We start from the raw sequence: 16,632 nt of genomic DNA, 5'->3' as shown, positions 1-16,632 counted from the left end.
AAATCAAGCTGTGCAGGCCAGGGAACAATGCTTTGTACCGGCAGAAGTACAAGGCTTTGCATGCATCACAAACTCCGGTCCCAGCCAAGCTGCCCCACGCCTGACAATCAGGTGATTGATAAAGTCTGTAAACCCCACTTTCAACTGAGTCACACCTTTACCTGTCAGGTGTAGGGCAGGTAGGCGTGGTGGCTGCCAAAATAATGCTGGATGACAGCTCTCCCTATCCCCGGCCATGGTGATGGATGCTGATGGGAGATGGAGGGTAAAGGTTCCCGAGCCCTGTCCCAAAGCCTGTTTATTCTGAAAACCCACAATGAGAAACAGTCATTATGGTACTGCTTCTTAGGATTCTCATTTGGAGTGCTAACAATCATGTAGCGTTTCCAGTAGTAGTTACCAAAGTGTATTGGAGATGTTTTAGAATCTTGACAGAGTCTTCCATCACAGACCCAGGAGATCCACTTGCACAGCAAAGGCTAATGTCTTATTGTTGGTTCTTTGACCCAGTAGAATAAACTTAAACTCCAGAGCTGTCATGTTCCCAATTCTTATAATGACATCTGACAGTTTTAAGCTGATTAGTAGATAGAAATAACCCAGTGGGTCGTACGCTGAGGCTAGAAGAATGCTTCGAGTCATTGGGATGAGTTTACAAATATATTTTAATCTTCAAGCTCACTTCAAGGGTTGTTTAGGTCATCTTTGCAGAGTATCTCATGCAGGAATGATTGTTATTAATTGCTTGGTTGAAATTGGATTGGCAGTGACTTATTATTCTTCGGGGTTCACCACAGATGCCTTTGGACCACAGAGTAGCTGTTTAACCTATTTATAAACATTTATGTATTTCATTACCGTGAAAGAAGATAATTGCTTAGCCTGACTTCAACAACCTTTGTTTCGGCATGAAACGTTATGAAAAGAAAAGGAGAAAAGGAGTTATGTAACCTCAGAGGGGAAAGAGGAGTGGCACACTTTTCAGTCTAACAACACTAATACCTTTATTCTGCTTTTGTAAATAGCCAGTGTCAGAAGAACAAAGAACCAAGGGTCTAAATTTGGTGCTATACATATGACTGTGATTCACGTTAGAACCTATAAATATTTTTGCTGACTTTTAAAAACATTGTTTAAAAAAGATGTGATTTGCACCATAATCCTAACTATGTCTACTTCAGAGTAAGTTCTACTGAATTCAACTGGCCTTACTCCCAGGTAAATGGGATTAGGGTTGCAACTTTACTTAGAACATAGTTAAATGTATGGAATGAAGTATCCCAAAAGCAGTACTTATGTAGCTGCTTTTGACAGATGTTGATGTATGGCATGCAAGAAAGTGCAAAATGCTTAGGAGAACTTTGCTTCTTCCTTTTGTTAAATCTCTGAAGTTAACAACTTGCAACTATAAATATGCATGGTATATGGTCCTTGGCCAATAAATACAGCCCTGTTTGTGAAACAGCCTTGTGAAATAGCCGTGTTCTCACCCTATTATTCCATTAGCAGAGTAAAATTACCTACTTCTTTAATACCATCATTCTTCTCCATGATGGCCAGGGAAATAGCTGCACATTCAAGTGTTGACAGGCATGCATTTGTAGGCTGGGTACGAATTACATACTGACTTGAAAGGCTAGTTCTCAGCTGCACCTGAAAACAACAACAATTGTAGATTAAAGGAACAAGCTATTATAAGAGCCCTTTATTTTGAAAAGCAGTCCTTAAAATATGCACCATTATACTTTGTAGCAGTTGAGAATTATCATAGGTATACACTATAGTGCAGGCATAGGCAAACTCAGCCCTCCAGATGTTTTTGGCCTACAACTCCCATGATCCCTAGCTAACAGGACCAGTGGTCAGGGATGATGGGAACTGTAGTCCCAAAACATCTGGAGGGCCAGGTTTGCCTATGCCTGCTATAGTGCAACATTTTTTTGTTATAATTCACTAATAATCTTTAAAAATAGTTATATATTCAATAGTAACGCAAACAGAATTTAGAATAAATTTGGTCTTTACACTTAGCACAGCTGTTTATGAAGCTTTGCTGAACAGCAGTCTAAAAATACTTTATATAAATAAAAAAAGTCAGCATAATAATGTTTTTGAAAAATGTGATTCTGAAACTCTGGTTTGAATCTGCTATACCATTATCATTTCCTATATTGATTTAAATCCTGCCATTGTATTTGTTCATGTGTTATATTTCACAGTAAAAACTTTTTTAAAAACCTAAACCATTTTAAAATACTGTATAGGGTTAATTTTTAAAAATGTACTTGCAAAATATTTTATAAATGAAAATTAGTACACTGTTATAAAAAGGTACAATAAAAAAACGAATTCATGTGATTTATTGGAGAGTTTTAATATATATCTGCAGACTTTAAAAATACTTTAAGTTGATTAATTAGTTCTGCCTTAAGTGATAAGCACTTCACACTATCACATATGTTTAAACATTTTTCAGGAAAGAAAAATGTTAATCTCCCATTAGGCTGTGTGTTTTATCAGCTGCACAGGCTTTCACTGGATTTATAAACAGCCTCTGAAAAATGACACAGTAGCCTTTGTGATAGTATTCAGACATTATTCATTATGATCCTTCAGATTCAGACATAATAGCATGGAATGGCTTTGGATGGAAAGCCAAAGTAGCACATCCTCTTAATATTCATATCAATGATGATAAAAGAGTTGATACAGAGTGAGTCTGAAGAGTCAAGACACATGCAAAATCCAATGCCTTTGAAATTTTTCTTAACACTTCATCCTGGAGAGACTCCTTTTTTCACGAATACTTCCTTAGTACAGCACCCACCTCCAACACCCCTTTCCAATACAGCGGAACCTCGGTTTTCGAACGTAATCCTTTCCAGAAGACCATTTGACTTCTGAAACGTTTGGAAACCGAAGCCTGCATTTCCAGAATCATTTACGTCCGGAAAACTCAATAGGGAAGCCGTGTGGCACTTTCAGATTCCAAAAAGCGTTTGAAAACCAAAGCAGTTACTTCCAGGTTTTCGGCATTCAAAAGCCGAAACGTTTGACTTCCGAGATGCCCCAAAACTGAGGTTCCACTGTACCAGATATGGAGAAGAAAGGTGGTGATTTAATAGCACATGACTTCCCCAAAAATCCTGAGATTACAGAAAAGTGCCGTTTCCTCACCACAGAGATAAAATTCCCAGCACCCTGAAATTACAGTTCCCAAGATTCTTTGGGAGAAATCACATGGTTTAAACATGCACTGGATCTGTTTTAAATGTGTGGTGCGGATCAGATCGTACCTATTAAATCGCTATGGATTCCTGTTTGATATCCAAGTCTGTTTCATAAGGGTATCAAAGGTGGGGGAGATCTCTTGAGCATTTAGGCAATGGACACTGCAATTCTGCACATGCTATATTCACTTCCTGCCCAAAAGCAGTAACTGATAGCAGATCTAAGGTACAACATATAAGAAGGCTGTAGAATCATAATCAAGGTAAGCCCTATTCAGGCATTCAGCTTCCCCACACATGAGAGTGTGGATATGCTCGGCACCACTGTCCCTCCATTATTGCAGTATTTCATGCATGATCAGGGTTCTCAACCATGCAGGGTGGCTGATGTTAGAATTTCTGCTCCATGGTTGCAGTCATGGGATTGGTGTCTTTCACATGACGGTGTATGTTTTGACTCCACAAAGTGGGAAGTGACAGAGACAGGATGTTTGTGTTACTGTGTTCCGTGAAGTGGGACTATTGTCCTTTGGTCTTTTTCTCTTTGCTGTCTGATGCTAGTGCTCTTTGCTGTCCGATGCAGTGCTCCGTGTGTTTATATGTAAATAAAGTAGATTAGCCACAATGCAGAGTTGCTGAGGTCTGTATATACAAGCTGCGCAATCTCTGCGGATCCCTAAGTGTGCCAATGTCTGTTGGCATCGGTCGCTGTGATGTTCGGGCTGAAGAAAGCTTCTGAAGCTCCTGAACGATCGAACAGGAGGGAGAGAACATGCCAGTTGGGCATGTGTCTCTGCCAGGGTCCTACGTGGGGCTACCTTTGAAGGTGACCCGGAAACTACAACTAATCTAGAATGCGGCAGCTAGACTGGTGACTGGGGGCGGCCGCCGAGACCACATAACACTGGTCTTGAAAGACCTACATTGGCTCCCAGTACCTTTCCAAGCACAATTCAAAGTGTTGGTGTTGACCTTTAAAGCCCTAAACGGCCTCGGCCCAGTATACCTGAAGGAGCGTCTCCACCCCCATCATTCTGCCCGGACGCTGAGGTCCAGCGCCGAGGGCCTTCTGGCGGTTCCCTCATTGCGAGAAGCAAAGCTACAGGGTACCAGGCAGAGGGCCTTCTCGGTAGTGGCGCCCGCCCTGTGGAACGCCCTCCCATAAGATGTCAAGGAAATAAACAACTACCTGACATTCAGAAGACATCTGAAGGCAGCCCTGTTCAGGGAAGTTTTTAATGTGTGACATTTTAGTGTATTTTGGTCTCTGTGGAAGCCGCCCAGAGTGGCTGGGGAAACCCAGCCAGATGGGTGGGGTACTAATAAATTATTATTATTATTATTATTATTATTATTATTATTATTATTATTATAGTGTAGGATGAGCTCCTGACAGCTACATCAGGAGCTCCCTGCTGCAGAAATTCACCCTCCATTGCATGGAGGTTAGTGGCGATAGGCATGGAGAGGTGGCGCAGAGGGCAGTTGGCCAGTTTGTCCTCACACCATTCCAATCACACATGGAAACTGAATGCCCAAACAGGGCAGGGGATTTCTAATCCCATTAGGGAACTGAATAAAGCTGCAGCCAACCGAAGATCGAGTATCAAGTTGCACTGTGGTGTTGTGTTCAGAAGGGGTGTCTGACCATGTGAAGCATTTTGTTACCTGGCTTAGCAGCATTTATTTATTAATGGTATTTCTATGCCACCCAATAATGAAGTTCCCTGGGCAGCTTACGATAACGATTCTACCAACAAAGTTTTTATTTCCCCACAGAACACTAATAGTAAGCCTCCTTCTCAGGTTTATGATTGATTTACTAATTTAATTTCTCGCTCTACACAGATATAACATATTTTTCCTCAGAGATTACCTTATTATTTCCCCTTGGCTGTACTTGTAGCATGGAAAAAATGAACGCCGTTCCTTCCTCGGGCTGTTTTATAAGGATCACTTTCTGAGTATGATCAATGCTATGAAGTGAATTGGGGTGATAAAACTCTATTGTTTTAATTTTAAATTTCAAACAGAACAATCTGGAAATAACCTGGAAATAATACTTAAAGGACAGACTTCTCAGAACTCTTCAGATGTTTGACAAGGGGGAAAGCTTGGCAGGCAAAATCAATGACGGTTTTCAATGAAAATGATTAGAGAGGTTGGTGATAAAAACATCCAAGGTCGAGTGAGTGTTGAGCAGCAACCAAAGAAACCATCACAGTCCACACTTACAGATGAAAAACATCCAGGAACACTGAAGGAACAGAAAATACACAAGAGATATGCTGGCTGCGTGGGCTTCAGGTAAATCAGCCAATGTTTATTTCCACTGCCAACAAGTGAAGCTCACAGGTGAATTTATAAACTACTCTTAAAAGGGTTTTTTAGCTTTTATTAAGTGTTTGATACTTATAACTTGCTGATGATGCCTGATAAGTGTGACAGGTTCACTGCTTTGACAGTTTGGGGGTGTTTGCTAGGACACAATTATGGAGTGCAGATAAAGGCATCCATAGTGTATACAGGCCTCCAAACGACAATGGCTATCAGTTGCAGTTGCTGCAATGTCTTTTCCCTCCACAGATTTTTATTTTATTTTTTAATAGAGTGTTTTATAGAGTGTGTATGCTGCAGAAAAAGTTCCAAACTGTTGTGGCTGCCATGTTCATTTCCCCAGAGTGTCGTGCCTCTGGGAGTCGTGTGTACACGACCACCACAACACAGCCACAGTTACAAAAAGAAGAGGGAAAAGAATGGGGGGGGGGAGAGGATTTTGTGGCAACCATTGCCACTGAAGGGGGGAGGGAGACTAACTAGGGTCTCTAAAAGTAGCAGCCATAGAGCAGTATTGTTTGCCTGGCTTCCCAATGTGGGGGATCACTGTTAGTAACCAAGAAGAGTAAGATGGGCAGGAAGGAAGCACAAACACAGTGGCCGATTGTCTTTGCTGTGTTGGCTATACCAGACCAACCCTCCTGCTGCCTTGCCCCTTTTCCTCTTGGTTAAAGGTAAAGGTAAAGAGACCCCTGACCATTAGGTCCAGTCGTGGCCGACTCTGGGGTTGCGGCGCTCATCTCGCTTTATTGGCCGAGGGAGCCGGCATACAGCTTCTGGGTCATGTGGCCAGCATGACTAAGCCGCTTCTGGCGAACCAGAGCAGCGCACAGAAATGCCGTTTACCTTCCCACTGGAGCGGTACCTATTTATGTACTTGCACTTTGACGTGCTTTTGAACTGCTAGGTTGGCAGGAGCAGGGACCGAGCAACGGGAGCTCACCCCGTCGCGGGGATTCAAACCACTGACCTTCTGATCGGCAAGTCCTAGGCTCTGTGGTTTAACCCACAGCGCCACCCGAGTCCTACCAGCCCCAAATTCAGAACAACGGACTCAACTCCTCCAGGTCCTTAATCAAACACTTTCCTCCATCCTACTTCTTTCCTAACAGTCACTAGAGATCATTTTGACAGTCACAACATAGAAAAAGCTCAGCAATCTTAGAAGTTATTATTATTACTACTACTATTGTTATGATGACTCACACATATATATACTGCTTTTTAGAATAAAAATTCCTCCAACATGACCTGCATATTATAAGGACATATCAACTGTAGCTGAAAGAAATAGTCCACCACCACCCCCCCCACGAAAAGAAAAATGTCTAAAGAACAAAGATAAAAACTAGATAAAACATTTTCAAAATAAGCAGTAAAAGATGCTCACCTGAAAGAGATCTTAAAAAGCACAACTGAAACAGATAAACTGGTTTTTTGTGATTTAAAGCACCCAACAGCTACAATACAACCATATTCTCCTTCCAAAAAATAATCCTATGTCTTCAATAACACAACCTATGACATGATGCTCTTTATGCATGTGTGTAAAAGGTAAAGGGACCCCTGACCGTTAAGTCCAGTCGCGGATGACTCTGGGGTTGTGGCGCTCATCTTGCTTTATTGGCCGAGGGAGCCGGCGTACAGTCATGTGGCCAGCATGACTAAGCCGCTTCTGGCGAACCAAGCAACAACGCCGTTTACCTTCCTGCTGGAGCGGTACCTATTTATCTACTTGCACTTTGACATGCTTTCGAACTGCTAGATTGGCAGGAGCAGGGACCGAGCAACAGGAGCTCACCCCGTCGTGGGGATTCGAACCGCCGACCTTCCGATCGGCAAGCCCTAGGCTCTGTGGTTTAGACCACAGCACCACCCGCGTCCCTCTTATGCATGTGTGTACAGATATCCTATTGTAGATACGGAGCGTCTCTCCCTCCACCCCACCCTACCCTGCAACCTGCATGTATTTCAGACCCACTGCCACAAAAGAATGCTAAGTTATTAAAATAAATGAGAAAATCACTGTAGGGTAAAACTTTCATTACCATCATCTGAAATGTCACCAAATAATAAGCTTTTGAGATCCTCCAAGCGCTGCTGGATGCTAAACAAAACATCCAAGCGGGGGGGGGGGGGAGAATGAGAAAGGAAAACCACACATGACGGAAAACTCCCAAAGTCTGCAGCTTGCAACAAACCCTCTTAAGATGGAGTGCAGAAGGCATTATGCAAACTTAATTAGATTACACTATGAAAGATGCGTTAACAGATTTTATATTGCACCAAGGACCACTGGGACAAAGCAACAATGGACATTCATCCATTTTTATTTCTGGAAATAAAAGCTCACAGTTACTCTGGAGTATTCCAATTAGAACAGTAAACAGAAGCAAGTAACCACCAGATTTCATATCTGCAAAATGTTGGAGAACGCTCATGGCATTGTGACACCTTGGTCGGTTCTCTAATAAAGCTGTTACCATACTTCGGCTTTTGCATAATAAAAAGAGAGCTTAAAACCAGCAGTCAGATGAAAAAGCAAAGACCAGCAATTAGAAGACTAAAAATTAAACATTAAAAGCATAGTGAAATAAAAAGCCTTGACAAAACGTCTGATGGATATTACCAGTTCCCTCACTTTACAGATGTTTACAGGAAATAAAGCCACAAGATGCTCAAAGCAAGGTGAGTACTGGGGCTGCCAGACAAAACCATCAAAAAAGGACATTGCTCAGTTGTCGGGTTGGTTGGTTGGTTGGTTGCAGGGTTTTTTTTATCTACTTGACCTTTCAAATCCTTAAATAAAGAACCTCTATAGAATGTTTTGCAGTGCTAGAACTTCTAATGTGCTCGCTGATCCACAACTCCTTTTTCCCACTTAAGTGGAATTGACATTTGAAGGAGAGGCAAGATATCTTAGGGGTTTACAAGGTCAGCATTCCTTGGGCTTTTAAGTTTTTGCGATTGTTTTACTTCTATGGAATTTGAATTTAGTAGACACCTTGTAGTGTCAAGGAAATACAGGATTATTATTATTTTTAAAAAACCTATTTGACAGTCACATTAACCAAATAACAAGATCATACCTGTAAGTCTCTCTAGAACCAGAGAACAGGCACACCTTCACCTGAGTCAAGATGTTAGGGATAACAAAATGTTTTCTAATCTAGTTCAGAATTTATTCCAGGGTTTGTCAACACTGATGCACTCCTAAATCTATGTGGGAGCCTAGATTTTGGTGTGTGTGTGTGTGTGTGTGTGTGTGTGTGTGTGTGTATTCTCATTTCCCTGCTAACAACAATAACTATGGAGAACTATGAGTATGGTACTACTGTCCTCTCCATATGGCCAGACTCAACAGCTGACCAGGATCTCAGATGTTTACAGTGGTACCTCGGGTTAAGTACTTAATTCATTCCGGAGATCCGTACTTAACCTGAAACTGTTCTTAACCTGAAGCACCACTTTAGCTAATGGGGCCTCCTGCTGCTGCCGCACCGCCGGAACTCAATTTCTGTTCTCATCCTGAAGCAAAGTTCTTAACCTGAGGTACTATTTCTGGGTTAGCGGAGTCTGTAACCTGAAGCGTATGTAACCTGAAGTGTATGTAACCTGAGGTACCACTGTATATACATTTTTTAAAAAAAACAAACAAAACCTTATACCACACATGATCACAGGGCAGATGGATTGCTACCCAGTTACTTGCAATTGCAGAGAATACCTTTTAGTAAAAGTGGTGAGGAAATAGTTTGCTTCACTATAAAAACAATTCATGGAATATTTAAATCATCCATAGAACAATAGAGTTGTAGAGTGGGAAGGGACCATGAGGTTCATTGAGTCCAACCCCCTTCAATACAGGCATCTTGTGCCCAACATGGGGCTCGAACCCACAACCCTGGGATGAACAACCTCATGCTTTTCCCACTGAGCTACCCCAGCCTTATAATATGTTCAACATATACTGAACTGACCAAAACAAGCCCCAATAAGTTAGTTCCAGAACTTCCTTTATGATGCATCAAAGTACAGTGCAAGACAGTGACTGCCCACTTTGTGCTTCCATGTCTATCCATCTAGAATATCAAATGATCCTTCTTGCAGAGAGAATGCCATTCATCGTGAGAAGCATTAATTATTTTCTTCCATTTGTGGCAGAAAAGGCAACTCTGTAGACAACTGGGAGTCACAGAGGAGCAAAAGGACAGTCATGTTTACTTTAGTCCCAACTCGACAATACTAGCTTTCGTTGGTTTTTTTTTTTATATTTTTAGGACTGTCAGGAAAAATGGGTCAAAATGGATCTGAACTATTAGTGAGTGATTAGAATACTTTGGAGGGACTTGAAAATATATGCCCTGTCTGCAGGTTACTTTAATACATTTTATAATGAGTAGAGGAAAAAGCTTAAAGTTTCTTGCTTGCAGATTCATTATAATTCTTTATTTAACGTCATCTTCATCTACAGCTGCTAGTCAGCACATTTTTGCAAATGGATCAAGCAAAGCATATGACTGATATTTTAGTTAATGCACACATTACAATTTTATAGTTAGCAAGTAAGAGATATATTACTAGTGTCTGATTATTCTGAGAACAGAATAGTTCATTTTTATTTTTTTTTGCAAAATGCAAAAGCCCAGAGTGTCAATCTTTGTACTAAATCTTATCTTCACAAAGGGGCTTATTGCCTAATGATTCATTAACAGATTATGTTTGTTTTTATGCTATCCTCAGTAGCTCATTGTAATATATTGAAATATGTTTCTACACAATGACAACTATGTGTCACTTTAAGTGAAAGAACATTTTTTAAAGTTAATTGCTGATCTAGGGAGAAATCCAGACTGTCCTTAATCACAAGTCTGATTGTAATTTAAAATACAGCTATTCAAAATGTTCACATTCCTGATCTGAATGGAGTGCATAGTGAGTAGATTTCATTGACGTCAATGGAACTAAACACAGATGAGAGCTGTGTGCAAGTAAGTACAGTAAAGATGGCAGAATCCAATTCTTGGCTACTGCTTGTAAAGAAATGCGTCTGAATGTTCCTGAAAACTGTAAAACACATACTTCTCTTTTATAGACTTCTGTAGTCTCACTTTCTTCCCTATAAATAACTTTTAGGTAAACCAGCTCTAAGCTCAGGCTTAGTAGGTAAGGAAAATAGTTAGCTAGCCTTTCTTTGAGTGGTCATCTGTGTAGTCACATATATGGGCCTCCCCACTTCATGCCAGCACTCATATAAAGTGGTACCTCAGTTCTTGAATGTAATCCATTCCAGAAGCCCGTTCGGCTTCTGAAATGTCCAAAAACCTAGGCGCGGCTTCCCACTGGTTGCAAGAGCTTCTTGCACTCAGTGGAAGCCGTGTCACACATTCGGGTTCCGAAAAACGTTCGAAAATGGAGCATTTACTTCCAGGTTTTCAGCATTCGAGAACCAAAATGTACGACAATGGAGGTATTTGGGAAACGAGGTACCACTGTATTAATAAAAGTATCATGGGTGCTAGCACAAAATGGTTGCCATGGGCAGCATGTGCTGATACCCTGTACTGACGAGTACTGTCACAAGAGCGAGCCCTGGGTTCACCTAACTTTGTAATGAAAGGTGAAAGAGTTTTGGCAGGAATCTCAGTCTCAACCATTAGTACACATGACCAAAAGGATATGGCAATGATCAAGAAGAATCATAGACTCATAAAATTATAGTTGGAAGGGACCGCGAGGGTCATCTAGTCCAACCCCCCGCAATGCAGGAATCTGTGGGGCTTGCACCCATGGCCTTGAGGTTAAGGGTCCCATGCTCTACCGACTGAGCTATCCCAGCAGAAAACTTCCGCTCCCCCCAAGTATGTAAGTTGGGCCCTTCCATTTTTACTTTCTTTTCTCTTTTCTCTCTACAGTGTTGTTATTTGTACATCTGCATTCAGTTTGGGGTTTTTTTGGTGCCAAGCAGACATCTTTGTCTATGCTGCAAAAGGCAGCTTGATGCAGCTGTTCTGCTTTTACTACCAAACCTGCAATGGGCACAACCGCTGCCTCCCCTGCTTTGTTGAAGGACGTGCAAGTAGATGAATGTGCCTTCATTGCAGACATTTCACAAGGCAGGCATACTGAGACTGCTTGCCTAAGCTGCAAGTTTAGTGGATCCAAGGTCCATTTTGGCAGGGGATGCTGAAGCCAAAGTATGCAATGCTCCACAAAGCCCCCGCTTTGTGCATGTATACTAAAGGCTGAAGGTTTGCTTTCACCAAAAGTCTTTTATCCTGTTAAGTTTCCATTGTTACTCTGTGGGACTGCACAGAGACCATGAAATATTTAGACTTAATCTAACAGTGCAATCCTACTTACTTTGACATTAGACTGAAGTCGACTGGTCTGAGTAAATATATGATCAGGTTTTTATTGTGTCGAACATATGAAATGGAAAATATAGTTTGTGTGTTCTATTATATATCACACAGATCCTTCCACCGCTTTCTAAGGCTCTTCTCCTCCCAGGTGCTTCCCCAGTAACTTGAGGCTCCTTTGTCTTGTCTCTCTTTGCTCTGCCCTCTTTATTCCTCTTCATGTTCTGGGAGACCAAGGAGAAGAGGAGATGGTTGCAGTGGGAGGGGGAGACTCATTGGATTCTTCAGCAGCCTTCCTCCCCTCTGCCTTTTGGCCCCTCTCCTCACCAGCCTCTGCCTCTGATTCTGGCCTGCTCGCTGCCACGGCCTCTTCCTGCTCACCTAACCCTGTTACCTCTTCACCTTCCAACACCTCCTTCTCATAGTCTGCCTCCGTCTCCCTCTAACCACTCATTATTGTCCCACCACTAAGCTCTGAGACTTCTTTCCCAGAGGATCCCTTGAGGGTTCCCTAGCTGGTACCTCCTGCCACTCCTCTGCATCCAGCCGGTCCATAACAGTAGAACAAGACTACTATAAAAGGATGGAGGACAGGTGTAGCAGATAGCCAAAAAGAGGTAGAATGGTGAGGGTACAGATTCCTGATATCCCAGAAGAAGGTAGCTCTTAGAAATAAAGACCCCTTCATTCTTCTCTAAGTTGAAGTGGGGAAATGGTTCTTTTGCCACTGTCACTTTCAGCAACATTTGATGTTGAGGTTTTAACAGAATTAACATTAAAATCAGGGGGATATAATGAGCAATGTATTAGTGGTGATTAAATGGAATGCAAAAGCAGTGAAAAGCAAGGAATCCAAATAGCACACACAAAAGACACAGGTCTTAGGCAATGTGAAATATCGTGCAGGTATTATCTATTTGTCAATATGGCCCAGATAAACAGTGTAGCTTTGCGTGTCAAAATCTTATAAAATGCCTTCTTTAAGGCAAATAGGGGTGCATATTTCCTTTTGCTTTTATATGCTATAGCTATAACTGCTTGCTGCTAAAGTTCCACCAGCTGCCTTCTTGACAGAGAAAGCAATGCACAAAGTAAGCCTCAGCCCATTGCTGAAATTTGCATCAAGAGCATAAATAAGTTAGCCATTTCAAACATCTTGACTTTAATTTAAAGTGGCATTTTAAGAGCTCCATGTTGCTATATTCTACAGGGAATAGCTGCCATGCAACTGTTAGGAATGGATAGGCAGAAAAAGTAAATTGATGTCACGAAACCTTTCTGCTTTTCATGTTCTTATGCTTCCATATGAGTATGTAATCACGCTACCTATGAGATATTTACAGAAATGTTAGGAAAATAAGTGCATTTTATGCATAATGTGAACTGCACTTAAAAGAACTCCATGACTTTTCCGTGGCCATGATGAAAGCCTCTTATTAAATTTCCATCTCCACTTAGGTCATAAATCCTTTCCCCTATAATTTCCTACATGATTGCTGCTATCAAGGTATGGAAGCTCATCTTATTAAATGCATTTCTTTACAGCTAGATGCTGGCATTTAGACAAAGCCCTATATTAGTCTTGATGCACAGCACAAGAGAATCAATGAGAAGTATTTTGCTCCAAAACTTTGGAAGAGGGAGAATTATTAGTAAGCATCTGAGAAATAGGAGTTTGCTTGCTAGAAGAAACTTGAATTAAAATAATTCGAAGCTAAGGAATAAGAGAACATGGGCAAGGTGATCATATGGTCCCCATATGTTGGGTGGATGCCACACTGGGGCTAACTTATGGAATCATGCTCTTATGTCCACACAGCAGTAGATTCAAAAGCACAGCAACAGCTATACAGGATCTACAAAAGCCAGGTTACTCTCATAGTGTACCTGGAAATTCTGCTGTCACTTGCTAATCATAATGCTACTTGATGACACTCCCACACTGGCCATGCAAGAATAGCATCAATTAGAAAAGTGGCAGAGGAAATCAATGACCAAGCTGCCGGAAAACAGACTACTACTCTCTCTTTCAACACACTAACATGGAACTGCAGGTGGGAAGCCTGTATGGACAACCCAAAGATTTCCCAAGTGAGTCTCCCTATGTGTCAGGTGGTGGTGTGGTTGTCTCAGTTCTAAAAGCTGGGACCTTTCTCCCAATTGGAGTGACTCTGACCTGGCTGTCTTGTGCTCGGCGCTCCTCCAACCGGGCTGAGAGAGTAGCGACATGAGCCTCCAGGTCCCTGTTCCTCTCCATCAGGGCTTTCATGACTTTCTCCTGCTCTGTCTCAGCACCTGTCCCTGGCTTGCTCATTGTGCTGCCTTTTCGCTGCTACCCCCGAGCAACCTCAGAGATGCCCAGATTGCTGTCAGGTGGTGGTGTGGTTGCTCAAGAGCAAACAGGCAAGACTCCAACCTGTCTTTTCCAGGCTTTATTATTAATACAAACTATTTACAGTGCAGAGCATCGCAAGTCCATGTCTGCTCAGTCGCTAGCAGAATCTGGGCGTGGCCGGTCCTGGTACCACCCCAGCATAACAGTCGTGTGACCCCCATCCTTCTCCTCCCCTCTCTGCGCCCAAACCTACTGGCAAAGGGGGACTTGCCTCCCCTCCGCTTTGCTCAGGCTCGGTGTTGAGGCTCTCCCTAGCATCTCCTGGTCCCTGCACCCCCTCCCCACTGGAGGCGGGGCTTTCCTCCTCGCCAGAGGAGGAACTGCTTCGCAAGATCTTCCGAGGCTCCCTGTAACACAACTGCCCTTCCACTTCTCGCCTCTGAGCTGATGGCAGTTCCCTGACACTATGAGAAAACTGCTTCTGTGCATACAAATTCTGTAACATGTTTTCTCGTACGACTTTTCTGTACGGTCGTACCTTGGATCCAAGTCTAACGTTTTGGCTCCCGAACGCTGCAAACCCAGGAGTGAGTGTTCTGGTTTGCAGCGTTCTGTGGAACCCGAACATCCGACAGGGGTTCTGCAGCTTCCGATTGGCTGCAGGAGCTTCCTGCAGCCAATTGGAAGCCACACCTTGGTTTTCAAATGTTTTGGAATTCGAACGGACTGTACTTTGAAGTGAACCAACATTTTTCAGGGGTCTGAGTACAAGATGATGGAGGGCCTGACATGATAGCCTAACATCATGTTCGCAACATTGCTCGACGTCCTGATGTTGCAAGGAGCCAGGGAGCAGGGCTGAATGCCGTCTGAACATTGAGGGGGACTGGCTCCCTAATTATTATTATTTTAAAAAGGGGTGCGGAGCTGGCATGTATGATAAACACTGAAGCAGAGTGATGCAGCTCCACCTCAGGACTGGAAATGAGGGGTCCATGTTTGGGGCTGTTTCAGAAAAGGGTGCCATATAATCTGAAAGAGTGATGCTTTAGTTCTATTCAGAGAAACAGAGTTTAGTTAACACTGTTCTTCATGATCACAGCTTCCTACGCATTTGGAAACCATTGCCAAATATTTGGAATCTATTCCTTTGGCAGGCTGGTGCCATCAACATTTTGTATTGCTATCAATTAGTCCAATTCTATCTGCGTGTTATCTCAGAGGTATCAGTTACCCTGAGAGGAGCTGACCGTAGGTAAGTTTGACTATGAGATATTCTGGGTCTACGCTTATTTTTTTTTTTACCACCAAGCATCACTACTATGTGGGCAAGTAGTCTCCTCTTGGTTTCTGGGGCGTGAAACTTCACTAAGATGACATCCCTTTATAGAGACGTATGCTTTGGACTGGTCAAAATGTCAATTTTCAATTTTAAAAAATAGCACGCCATTGAAAAATATTCATACTGAATAGTTATGGAATGCATAATTAATAACGAGTAAAGCAGAATTAGCATTTTTAAAAGTCTCTGCTCAGGAATCAGAAGAGTGGAATGGCGAGCTTTTGAAAAGGCTCCTCATGTTACCTTTTTTCCCCCTGCATATATTTCTGAAATGAATGTCAGGCAACAGATCAATATTTTATGCAGTGCTATTCTTTTAATAATTAATGGACAAGAAAAGTGCTGCAAGGAAGCGCAGGCACAGAGCAGAGTGCGGATCTCAAGGCAGGGCCATGAAACAAAGAAAAGAAATGTAATTATGCAGATTGCCAGAGCTATTTAACTTTAAATTAACTGTAAATATCAGAAGTGCCGAAAGACAAAAATACCTGTGCACGGGATGCTTTGAGGGCTACTAATTACTTACACTTCCATTTCTTTCTTTGTTAATGGCACTGAGTATTTCTTGACCCGTGAAAGGGAAGTGAAAGAAGTTATGTAGGGCAATGCTTATAAAACAATATCTAAGAAGATTAAAAAATTCTGAATTATGGATAAAATCTAACCAGAAAGGATGGCAAATGATTTAGCTGATAGGAATAGATTACCAAATAGCATTGAATGTGTCCCTTTTGCTCTAAATAACTAGGAAGAGGAGGCAGAAAGCAATAAAATGAAATTCAGTGAACACAGCTGTGAATTAGGAAGGGCTGCTATGACACACATACAAAAGAGAAGCAAAGATGTAGGGCCTGCAACAAAATGTTGCAGTACAACCTCACTGCTAAAAGCTTCTGTTCATAATTTTTGCCAGGCATTTCCATCAAGTGGGACATTCCACTTCCCACTTCTCCATGCTTTATTTCCCATCCTAACTACAGTGGTACCTCAGGTTACATACGCTTCAGGTTACATAAACTTCAGGTT

The 16,632-nt window shown here is 42.1% G+C and overlaps 1 protein-coding gene and 1 long non-coding RNA gene across 5 annotated transcripts in view; one reads left to right on the top strand and one right to left on the bottom strand.

Moving 5' to 3' along the window:
* The window catches only part of DTWD2 (DTW domain containing 2), a 766,281-nt gene that overhangs the window by 673,671 nt on the left and 75,978 nt on the right, over positions 1-16,632 (bottom strand). For both annotated transcript variants that reach the window (XR_014161118.1, XM_081880576.1), the window contains exon 5: positions 1,525-1,653. Coding sequence is in view for 1 of the 2 variants with exons in the window: in XM_081880576.1 (XP_081736702.1) it covers positions 1,525-1,653 (129 nt within the window). In the remaining variant the exon portion in view is untranslated. The remainder of the gene's footprint in view (positions 1-1,524; positions 1,654-16,632) is intronic.
* The window catches only part of LOC309352203, a 35,862-nt gene that overhangs the window by 12,434 nt on the left and 6,796 nt on the right, over positions 1-16,632 (top strand). The window contains exon 3 of one of the 3 annotated variants that reach the window (XR_014161128.1): positions 5,264-5,537. The exons of the other annotated variants lie outside the window; for them this stretch is intronic. This is a non-coding gene — a long non-coding RNA (uncharacterized lncRNA). The remainder of the gene's footprint in view (positions 1-5,263; positions 5,538-16,632) is intronic. 3 annotated transcript variants of the gene reach the window in all.

The sequence above is a fragment of the Podarcis erhardii genome (assembly GCF_964252035.2).
Source record: "Podarcis erhardii genome assembly, chromosome: 11".
In the NCBI taxonomy this organism is placed as follows: Eukaryota; Metazoa; Chordata; class Lepidosauria; order Squamata; family Lacertidae; genus Podarcis; species Podarcis erhardii.
The sequence above is the reverse complement of the archived record's forward strand: the minus strand, read 5'-3'. Positions and strand labels throughout refer to the sequence as shown.